Below are 12,060 nucleotides of genomic sequence, written 5' to 3' on the forward strand. Positions count from 1 at the left end.
GACAATTGACTCCAAAATTTATGTTGTTAAGTGAGAAATATGTTAAGTGAGTTTTGCCCTATTTTACTATTTTTCTTGCCACGTTTGTTAAGTGAATCACTGCAGTTGTTAAACTAGTAACACGGTTATGTGAATCTGGTTTTCCCATTGACTTTGCTAGTCAGGTCGCAAAAAGGGATCACATGACTCCAGGACACTGCAGATAAATATCGGTTGTCAAGCATCCAAATGTAAATCATGTGACCATGGGGAGGCTACAATAGTCATAAGTGTGGGAAATGGTCATAGGTCCCTTTTTTCAGTGCCGTAACTTCGAACGGCCGCTAAATGAACTGTTGTAAGTCGAGGACTACCCGTATTCCCTGCAGTTTTCTTGGCAAGATTTTTCAGAAGTAGTTCCCCATTACCTCCTCTCTAAAGCCGAGAGTGACTGGCCCAGATCATGTAGCCGGTTTTGTGCTGAAGGCAAGACTAGAACTCGGCACTCTCCCAGTTTCTAGCCTGATGCTTTAACCGCTGCTTACCCAAACTGACCAAGAGCTACAGGTATTTAGAAAGGCTTTATAACCAGCAAGTTGCTATCAAAGCTTGACCAGCATCTCTGGGAATGGCTGGGCAGGGAAAGGAGATGGAGCAATTTGATACCCATGAGTGTCTATGGAGATTCTCTCATGAGATATCCCATGAGTGTTCCCCAGCCCCCCTCCCCGTCCCCCCCACTCCTCCCCCCCCAGCTCTGGATAAGCAAAGCTATTGTTTCCACTTTAGAGTCCCTGGAAGCAAAACGGCCACCATTCGCAGCCCAACAGATGCTTTTACAGCAACCCTTGCCTTCCCCCCCACCCCTGAGGCCCAGAAGCAGCAGGCAAAGCTTTCTCTGGGGATGAGAGGGAGGGGACAGAAGCTGAGGATGGCCTTGTTGGGAACAGAGGGGCCTGGCCGGAGGAGGAGGCAAGCCAGCTGAGGCACCAAAATAGGAACTGGGCTCTCCTCCATCTGTTCCTTCTATAGCCTACAGCAGCGAAGAGAAGCTGAATTTCTTCTAAAGATAGTCAACGGGACAGCCGAGCCCTTCCTCCCTTCCCACTCCGAGAAAGACTCGCGGAAGGGCTTCCTAGCCGCTTCATCCTGCCTGCACCTCTTTCCCCCCCCCCCGACTTCTCAGAATAGGAATAAGCGGTTGCAGCCGAGCCTTGCCGAAGCGCGCGCGCGGCCAAGCCGCTTCCCTCAAAGTTTGCAACCTGCTCCAAAGCCCCGCTCGATTTCCCATCCACCCCTTTTGTTCCAAAGCGCGCCTGGATTTGGCTGACCGGGTTGGGCGGAACCGGAGCAAGGGGAGCAAAACGAACGCGGGCTTTGCGCCTCCTTGTCCCCGGTATACCCCGTTTAATAGGCTTTCTCCCTTTCATTTCCACGCGCGAGGGGGGGGGGGAACCAATTGACAAGGGTACCGAGCGGCTAGGAAGGCGCTCCCACAATGCCCCACGACCGACCCTAGAGCCCCGTGGGTGGGTTTCGCTTCGGGCAATTTGCCTTTTAGTGCCACGGTCCTCCTCCTCCTCCTTCCCCCTCCCCTTCGTGCTCAGATTTTTGAAAGCTGCTCCTTTCCTTGTTCGAACCCAGCTCTTGCCTCTGCCTGTCACCCAATTTGGAGAGCAGGTGGGTGAGTGTTTAGCAAACACGGGGTGGCCGAATGACGACGCTTTGGATAAAACCTATCGAGAATTTGTCCGATATAAATGACAGCCGTCGAAGAAACGAGGACCTGCGGCTGACTGGACTGTTTTTTGAATGGGATTGCAGCATTGCCAGGGTATGGCTAACCGTGGTTAGCCTTATTAGGATGAACTCTTAGTTTCTGGGATGGTTCGAGACGAGCCATAGAACTGGCTGGCGACTTAGTGGTTGCGCTATGCCGGGCGACCACAGCTGTATAGAAGGCTTTTTTTTTTTTAAGAGGGATTTTTTTTTTATCATTTCGGATTAAGTACATCGTCTTTCTCTTTCCCAAAGCAACATCGCCCCGCGAAATAACAGACAACTCGGTTGATGGCTTTTTGTTCTTAAATGCTGTCGGTTTTATTGTTCATGCAGCTTTTGAGATAGTTAAAAAGTTCCAAATGTTGCTTTTCTGCTCTCAAAAATCTCTTTAATTACCCACAAAGAGGTTGCATTGTGTTTGTGTTGCGAGAAATCCCCTGTGGGATTAGCGATGTGCCGCATGATCTAGCTTTATACCCCCTTTCCTGAAAATAAGGTTATTGAAATCAACCGGGCTTAGTTTTGAGATGGATGAGAATATATTGTTATCCCTAAGAAATAACACAATTATGCGCCTGTTTACCTAAAAGTAAACTGGACTGGACTGGACTGGATTTACATGGTGTCTACTCCTAGGTAAATGCCATAGTTAAATATACATAGGATGAAAGGGTTAATTTGTTCTTTTCACAGTCCTGCCTAATTAATTGTTGATTTTACAACCCCTTTTATCGTGTATTATAAATGGTAGCATTAGAACCCTTTATATTGCTATATATTACTTTGAGGTTTGTGGAAGAATGATTGAATGAATAACAGTGATTAAAATGAGCAAATGAAATAGGTTGACAATGATAAAAGTGGAAAATACACTTTTTGCCTGGGACTCAAAATTAAAGTGATTTTATATTCTTAGCATTCCTAGATCTGATAATGTGTTTTAACAAAATTATGAACAATTTTTACTAATAAGTTAAGTCCAACTAAGTGGGATTTGTATCTGTTTCTTGTTCTGTTTGGAGGGATTTAAATAGGATCACCATATCTTGGTTTGCAAAATTTAAATCAAATTAATTTGTACATTTGTAACATTTGAAAGAAAATCTTCTTCCTCACATAAATATATATTGTTTATAATAAGAAATCTGCATAGATCATGTATGTGTAAAATAGAATAAACACATATGTGATCTGTGTAGAATTCTTACTATTAACAAATAAGAGGACTGTTCTTTTCATCAGTCCTGCAGGCTTCATTTAAGTAAGGTATAGAGACCAGTCATTGAAAATGTGAGCCTGGTTGGAAGATAATTTGATGCTGGCATCTAATTCTGGAGCAGATGAGGCACTGCTTGGGAGAGCAAGAAAGAAGGTTCGAGTTGTATGAGGCAGTGGAGACCTTTGAAGAGCTGAGACCAGCTTAATAACTTAAAACTGATTATTCCTGGATGGTTTTATTTTAAGGGAATATATTTCTGTTGGCAGCATTAGAGGTAAATTATTTGTAAAAAGATTCTGCCATTGAAATCAGAAAGCCTTATATCTGAATGGACAGTGATAGGAATGAGTACATGAACCTCACTGCCGTGTTGTTTCTGATATTTTATTCCAGTGATGGCACTGACTGAGCAGGGGGAATATACCTATAGATACAAAGACCTCTCTCATCCTATAGAATTTTTGGATGCGTTCAGGACGTTCTATCTTGAAGGGTTATTCACTGATATTACCCTTCAGTGTGCACCGGGTGTGCTATTCCATTGCCATAAAGCTGTACTAGCTGCTTGTAGCAACTATTTCAAAGCCATGTTTACCTCTAACATGAAAGAAAAGTCAAAGGATCAGATTCATCTTTCTTTGTTCAGTCCTACAATACTGGAATCCCTGGTGATGTACACGTACACATCAGAGATCCAGATAACAAAACAAAATGTTCAAAGCCTCCTTCAAGCTGCTGATCACCTTCAGTTTACTTCCGTCAAAAAAGCCTGTGAACAATTTCTCATCAGACATTTAGACCTTGACAACTGTTTAGGGATGCACTCCTTTGCAGAATTCCATGTCTGTTCAGAGCTGGAGAAGGAATCGAGAAGGATAATATTGTCCAGATTTGAAGAAGTGTGGAGACGGGAAGAATTTCTAGAGATTAGCAACAAGAAACTCCAGTTCATTCTCTCCAGAAAGAATCTTGATATATGGAAAGAAGAAGCAATGATAGAGCCCATTGCCAAGTGGATTGCCTATGAGGTGGACAGCAGGATCGAACACATTTATGATCTGTTGAGGTGCCTTGAAACTGATTTAGATGAAATGTACTTGAAATCAGCCCTAAGCTTGTACAAGACATGCCAGTTAAAGGAAAATAAAATCAGATCTCTAATACGTAGTGTATTGGGACCCAAGCCAAGAGCAGTTACAAAAAGATCTACCACTATTATGTATGTGATTGGGGGCTATTACTGGCACCCTTTGTCTGAAGTCCACAAATGGGATTCAGTAAACAATGTTTGGATCCAGGGAACAGATATGCCAGATCACACACGAGAAAGCTATGCAGTCACAAGCCTGGGACCCAATGTTTACGTGACTGGAGGTTACAGAACAGATAATATAGAAGCCCTTGATTTAATGTGGATATACAATTTTGAAACTGATGAATGGACTGAAGGCCATCCCATGCTTAATGCAAAATACTACCACTGTGCAGTTACCTTAAGTGGTTGTATCTATACTCTGGGTGGTTATCGAAAAGGGGCTCCAGCTGAAGAAGCGGAATTCTATGATCCTTTAAGAAAGAAATGGTTCCCAATTGCAAACATGATTAAAGGTAATTGACTTGCTGCATAACTTGCTAATTGAATCCTGCATGTATTTTTTAAATGGAACTGCATTGTTTCCCACTTCTATTTTGGGCTGCTTTGGGTAGGTACTAATAGGACATTAAGGTCTGGGTTAGAATAGGTGGCTCAATCATTTGGGATCAGTGATCACACTTGGCATTTTGAAAATGATGTGAACAACCTCAAAAAATGGATGTCACATCAAGTATGGTAAGACAGAATGTATCCTTTCCCATTTCCTAGCATTTTTACAGTAGTTAATTCTCAAGGGACAAGAGTATTCCTAGTAGGGAGAGCAAGAAGCTTTGTCTTTCTATATTTTGTCTGCCTGCCTGCCTGCCTGTCTGTCTACCTATCCATCTATCTCATGATCCTGGGCAATATGCAATTGTTAGAGAAAAGCATATACGTGTAAACTTTTTGTGAATATAATAATTGACAATAAAATCCGGTTCAGAAGTTATACAATTCAAAAAGTTCAATGTAAACCAGGTAAAAATACAGTTAATTGGATTAGGGTAGCTGTACTGATATATCCAGCTGTCCTTTGTATATGTTTAATTAAGATTGTTTAAAAATTTGGATTTTTTAATATTAATGTGAAATTCAGTGTAATTTTATGGCAGTGGTATGTCGATCATTTATTTTCTTCAGTGGGTTATTAAGAAATGTATAGTTGAGAGAAAGGGAATTTATTATTGATTGAGGTAAAGCATATGATAAAGTGAATAGGCTTGAATTGTAGAACGTTTTGCACAAATATGGAGTTTTAAGTCAATTGCTAAATTGCTAAATGCTGTAAGCACGGCCTATGATGGAAATACTGGTAGCCCTGATGGTCATGTGGTCACCATCTGCAACCTTCCCAGACAGCTTCTGACAAACATAGTCAATAGGGGAGCCAGTGGGAGATTGCAAGTCATGGTTACAAGATGTCTCACTTAATGACTGCAGGTGGTTCTTCACTTAACAATCCCAATTGGGATTGTTGGAACTGCCATTGCAAAGGAGGGGTGGTGGTCACATGATATTCTACTTGGATCGCTTCACTTAGTGATGGAGTTGCTGGTCCCAGTTAGGATCATTAAGTGAGGAATACCTTACCTATAAAGCATGTGTGGGAATAAATAGAATGCTTAGTGAATAGTTCATCATTAATCAGGAAGTAGGACAAAATATATGTTTCCTTTGCTGTTAAGTGTATTATTGTATTTAATATTTGGCTAAAGGTACAGTATAAGAAATGCAGATGTATAGGTTAAAGATATGAACATTTATGTACTTTGTATGCAGACCATGCTGTGTTGTGGGTTGAGAACTCACATTATTTGCAGCAATTATTAAGTAGATTATGCAATGTGACAAGGAGTATGGCTCTAAAAAGTAATGTATCAAAAAATGAGTAAGGTGACACTAAAATTGCAAATTATACATATAATTATGTATCTTCCAGCATTTGTGCATCTTAAAATATCTTATACTTAGTAAACATTCTATCATCATACTAATTCTATTTGCTCAAGTTTTGTTGATATATATATATATATATATATATATATATATATATATATATATATGGAAGATGAGCAGTGTGTAGTGATTGGTTGCAAAGAGTAAATATTGAAAGTAAAAGTAACTAGAAAAACTAATGAAAATATACGGAGTTATGTTTGGATGCAATGGACATAAGACTGGTTGGCTAGTAGAGAAAGATATGGAGAATTGTGTCCATGTAAACTAGAGTTAATTCTTTCTCCTTTTCCTATCTTTTTAATTTATTTGTCTTACTATTTTTTTTATTCTTTTTCTGTGCTTTGCACAATATTACTTATCTTAAAAGGTGGACATATTGAATGATGGACATGTTTGTGTATTAATTATCTTATTAGCTGTGTGCATGTATTATATTAATGGCCTATTGATGGAAATTGTGCTGAATATTATTTATCTCTTTTTAGAAGCCTTTTACAAATTTAGTATTACTAAATAGGTGTTGGAAATGCCACTGCCTGCGTCCTGAATGAAGTCATCTATGTCACCGGAGGCCATTATGGTTATCGGGGAAGCTGCACTTATGATAAAGTTCAGACATATAATTCAGATATTGATGAATGGAGTATAATCACCACAAGTTCGTACCCAGGTAAGTTTTGCTTCTACAAAACAATTTAAATAAATTACTGTAGACCTGTTCTCCCATTGAAAGTATTTACATATGAGTCACAGAGAAGGAAAAGGACATTTAGATAATTGAACCAATTCCTAGTCAATGAAAGCATCCCGAATATATGGCTGTCTAGTATCCACACAGAAAAATGTGCCCCCCCTCAATTATAATGAAAAATTCTTCCCATTCTAGTCAACCCATTTATTTATTTACTTACTCACTAGTTATTAGCTTTAAAAGTCACCTGACTCTAGGATGTCTCTGGTGGCTTACACTTAAAATACAATTAAAAACCTTTCTTTTTTAGGTTTAGGTTTAGGTTTATTTGATTTGTATACCACCCTACTCCCGAAGGACTCAGGGCGGTGAACAGCCAACAATAAAATACATAAATACAAAAAATTTAAAAACCAGATAAAATCAAATTAAATCATTTTGGCCCAGACAGATTAAAACACCCCAATAATTTAAAAACAGATTAAAATTTACATATTTAAAAAGGGAAGAAAATTAGGCCAAGCCCGCCTGATGGAATAAAAAGGTCTTCACAGCACGGCGGAAGGAGCGCAGATCCGGGATCCTCCGTATCTCCGGGGGGAGCTCATTCCAGATGGTAGGTGCCCCCACAGAGAAGGCTCTCCCCCTAGGGGCCGCCAGTTGACACTGTTTGGCTGACGGCACCCGGAGGAGTCCCTCTCTATGAGAGCGTACTGGCCGGTGGGAGGCTATTGGTGGTAGTAGGCGGTCCCGTAAATAACCAGGTCCTAAGCCATGGAGCGCTTTAAAGGTGGTAACCAAAACCTTGAAGCGCACCCGGAAGACCACCGGGAGCCAGTGCAGCTCGCGCAGGAGAGGTGTTACATGGGAGCGCCATGTCGCTCCCATTACCACCCGCGCGGCCGCACTCTGCGCCAGTTGGAGCCTCCGGGTGCTCCTCAAGGGGAGCCCCATGTAGAGAGCATTACAATAGTCCAGGCGGGAGGTGACGAGGGCATGAGTGACCGTGCGTAACGAGTCCCGATCCAGAAAGGGACGCAACTGGCGAATCAGGCGAACCTGATAAAAAATCCTCCCGGTCACGGCCGTCAAGTGCTCTTCTAAAGACAGCCGTGAGTCCAGGAGGACGCCCAAGTTGCGAGCCCTCTCCGTGGGGGCCAATGATTCGCCCCCAATAGTCAGTGATGGCGTCAACTGACTATATCGGGACGTCGGAAACCACAGCCACTCGGTCTTGGATGGGTTGAGCCTGAGCCTGTTCCTCCCCATCCAGATCCGTACGGCCTCCAGGCACCGGGACATCACTTCAAGGGCATCGTTGGGGTGATCCGGGGTGGAGATGTACAGCTGGGTGTCGTCAGCGTACTGATGGTACTCCACCCCGAAACCACGGATGATCTCGCCCAGCGGCTTCACATAAATGTTGAACAGGAGAGGCGAGAGGACCGACCCTTGCGGCACCCCACATGAGGGGCCTCGGGGTCGACCTCTGTCCCCCTGTCAACACAGACTGCGACCGGTCAGAGAGAAAGGAGGAGAACCACCGCAACACAGTGCCTCCCACCCCTAACTCTTCCAACCGGTGCAGCATGATACCATGGTCGATGGTATCAAAAGCCGCTGAGAGATCTAACAGGACCAGGACAGAGGAGCACCCTCTGTCCCGAGCCCTCCAGAGATCATCAACCAACGCGACCAATGCTGTTTCCGTGCTGTACCCGGGCCTGAAGCCCGACTGGAACAGATCCAGATACGTCATTTCATCCAGGTGCTGGGGGAGCTGTTGCGCAACCACACTCTCAACAACCTTTTTTGTTTCTTATTGTGTAAGATGAATTATAACTACTGTATATCAGTTTGGCCCCTGTACAAAAAAACTAGCATTCAGTAGTGGGGACATGATCAGCTTAGCTGATCAGATTAGCTCTGACTCTCATACCTTGTTCTTTTTCAAAAGCCCATAGTGACTCAAGCCTCAAGACTTAACATCTCCTAACCATTAGGAAAGTCTACAGTTCAGCTGTGGGGGGTTTCTTCCTTGCTAACATGCAAATGATTCTGAAAGGGATACCTTTCTGGTATTTTTCAAGGGGAATCTGCCCAGATTCAACTGGTATACCAGTTGCAAACCTTGGAGAAAAAGGTCCTGATGACAGATACTAGAGACCTCATCATCTCTTGTGCAGATTTCTGCAGTGTGTTCTCCATGGGACTGCTCTGAGGATTATCTAAAAGTTTCCAGATACAGAATGCAGCCATCCACATATTATTATGTGAAATCTGCTTTTCAACCCATACAGTAATGCTGAAACTCTACAGAGTACAGTTCAAAATGTTAGTTTTGACCAATAAAGTCTTATATGGTTTTGACCTAGCAACCTACAGAACTTCCACTCCATCTGAAACAATTTTTTTCAGTTCATGAGTTTTGTGTGGGTACTTTGAGAATTCTTCCCCCACATAATATTCAGGAGTTGCTAGAAATCAATGCTTCCAGCTGTAGCACCAAGAAACATATGACACCCTTTTTTAAGTATTCAGAAGAGCTGTTTAGAAGAATTTTAAATGTAAGTTAAGATTTAGGTCATTTGAGATGCCGCATAACATTTCTGTGATTTTGGGGTTGATTATTTTACTATTTTAATAATATTGATAACCTGTGATTTTTTACTTTTGTTTTCATAACATGTTTGGCTGTGTTATGATGTTGTAAATTACTATGTGTCCTTGCTTTTTCTGTTTATTTCCCTTTTTATTCTTTACTTTATAGCATTTGTACTGATTTCATTTTTTTCATGCCTTTGCCAATTACTATGTTCAACTTCTTTGCAATAACACCTGTTATTCGTGACTTTCCTGTACAATGCTAAGGAAGCCCTTTTCTGAAGAATATATCTATTTATAAGTAAACAGATAAATTTCTTTATCTCAGTTAAGCAAAATGTGGCTACAAATCATAATCTAAATCCAAAATTCTTGAAATTAACAGAGAACCATATTAGAATGTTTAGATGAAGATTCTTCTTCTGTCAATTGGTAGGCCTTTCTTCTTTTTTTTTTTAATTCTTCAAAATATAATGGACAATGTTAATAATTCATCTGTTTTACTGTAGAGTATGGATTATGTTCCATTGCACTGGAAAACAAGCTGTATCTTGTGGGCGGTCAGACAACAATCACAGATTGTTACGATCCTGAGCAAAATGTGTGGACTCAAAAGGCTGATATGATAGAAAGAAGGATGGAAGGCAGTGCAGTCGTCATGAATGGATGTATCTATGTGACAGGAGGCTATTCCTCTTCCAGAGGTTCTTACCTGCAGAACATTGAGAAATATGATCCTGAAAGTAATAAATGGGAAATTGTGGGGAATCTTCCTAGTGCTATGCGTTCCCATGGTTGTGTATGCGTATACATTCTGTATGATGAGGAAAATGTCACTTCTGTGACTGGAACTACAGCATAAGCCACCACGTACCACAAGAATTTGCCTTCAGGAAACAAAAATGTCTTTCAGTAGCTCAGCAGTTACAGATTAGAAGATAACTAACATCACAGTTCAATTTAATTAATATTACTAATTCACTCTACTTTACAAGTGACCCATATATTACAAATATTATTTGTCAGATTCAAAACTGCTAAATGTTTATTGCTGTCCTTGTCATCAAAGGGGACTCTAGGTGGCTTACAATCAATCAATGAAACACCAACATAAAACATTAAAACAATAAATAGTAACATTAAATTTGATTTAAAATTGAAGAAGAGGTGGAGCAAGACGCACATTAACCAACTCTGGATTGACATGCCCCCATTGGGGCCTCAAGCCAGTTGGCAGAGGCATGTCTTCAGGTTCTTTAGGAAGGCCAAAATGGTGGGTGCGAATCTTGCCTTGAGGGGCATGATGTTCCAGGGTTTATCCTTTGAGGAAAAACTACTATTGTTTTTTTTTCTGCAGCTCAGTACCTTTTTTTGCAGAAATACAACCTGGGTTTCTCAACCTGGTTCTTTCTGGGTGTGCTGGACCACAACACTTATAATCTCTGCTCTGTGGCTGTGGGTGCTTAAAGTACCTCACTCCTGGATGGCATCTTCTTAGGAATGGCTAGTCTACCCTAATTAACTCTATGCAACCCTGCTTGATTTCAGCTCAGAACGATAACATACATTTTTAAAATATTTTTTTCTCCAAGAAACACATATGTAATTGCCCCATTCTTGAGTTACGTTAAATCCTTTGAAGTTCTGATATTACAAGCTATGTGATGAAGGAGATATGGATTGATTTTATGACCTGTGATTGTATACCAAAGCTAAGGATCACTAAAGAAGAACACGAAGAGGGGAAAGTCCTCTGTGGGGGAGGGGGGGACTGGCTTCTTTTGTTGCTTTAAATATAGATGTGAAGATACACAATATACAGTTCCTTGTGAACATTTTGCCTTATCTTGCCTCTTAGACTTAAGGGAGATAAGTAGTAAATATCTGCTTGTCTCCCCCTTACCGCCAATTAGTTATTAAGCTAAATCTCAGCCAATGTAGATTTTACTGGTTGTTTTACTGAGGTTGTCACATGCTTGTGTTATTTAGGATGAGACTTCAATAGTAGGATGGGGCCAAATTATTCTACCCTCTTTTACACCAATTTAGCCCCTCCTGAGGATATAGGAAATGTTCTTTTCTGACATGTTATTTTAAGGGTACCACATTCAGCTAGAAAGGCCTATTATTGGTCCAAATGATAAGATATTTATTTATTATTTATTTATTAAACAAATGTATATAACTAACTGTCCAACCCGCACATGGGTAACTCCGGGCAGCTTACAACAACACAAGCAAATCAAGCACTTGATCTACTCCATCTCCATTGGTGCTCCACAGGTTCCCCAGGGGAAAACACGACCATGTTTTCAGGGTGGAGGGGGCAACCATGCCTTGAGGGGGAATGATGTTCTGCAATTTAGATATGGAAATCCTAAATGGTTCTATATGAAGTGACCATCTAAGAGAATAACATATTGTTCCAAGATGTGGTGGAACTGTGGGCTGAAAGGGAGGACAACCTCCCCCCCACAATACACACACGCATTAGGGGAAGTTCAGAGAGGAAATATCTGAGACCAAACCTTTAGTCTATATCGCCTTTTCCCAAGGGAAGCCAGACAGTCTGGTGTGATTTTTGTACTATAGGGGGTTAACAATAAACTACCGGTATATACCTTGGCCTTCTCACAAGTAGTTTTGGTTGCTTGCACTTGATAAGGTGCAGTACTCATAAACTATATGATT

General features: G+C 41.2%; 1 protein-coding gene across 1 annotated transcript; it reads left to right on the plus strand.

The window, feature by feature from the left end:
• The first annotated feature begins 3,268 nt into the window (after positions 1–3,268).
• On the plus strand, positions 3,269–10,663 carry KLHL23 (kelch like family member 23). Its single transcript, XM_034427078.3, has 3 exons — positions 3,269–4,588; positions 6,592–6,744; positions 9,879–10,663. The coding sequence occupies exons 1-3, from the start codon at positions 3,376–3,378 to the stop codon at positions 10,229–10,231; spliced, it is 1,719 nt and encodes a 572-aa protein (XP_034282969.2). The 5' UTR covers positions 3,269–3,375; the 3' UTR covers positions 10,232–10,663.
• The last annotated feature ends 1,397 nt before the right edge of the window (positions 10,664–12,060 follow it).

Source organism: Pantherophis guttatus, chromosome 1 (assembly GCF_059756535.1).
Source record: "Pantherophis guttatus breed Tessera chromosome 1, ASM5975653v1, whole genome shotgun sequence".
NCBI lineage: Eukaryota > Metazoa > Chordata > Lepidosauria > Squamata > Colubridae > Pantherophis > Pantherophis guttatus.

Coding starts and splice junctions, on each gene's coding strand:
- KLHL23 (XM_034427078.3), top strand. CDS start 3,376: ATGGCACTGACTGAGCAGGGGGAATATACCTATAGATACAAAGACCTC. Junction 4,589..6,591: donor AATTGCAAACATGATTAAAG/GTAATTGACTTG, acceptor ATTACTAAATAG/GTGTTGGAAATGCCACTGCC. Junction 6,745..9,878: donor CACCACAAGTTCGTACCCAG/GTAAGTTTTGCT, acceptor GTTTTACTGTAG/AGTATGGATTATGTTCCATT.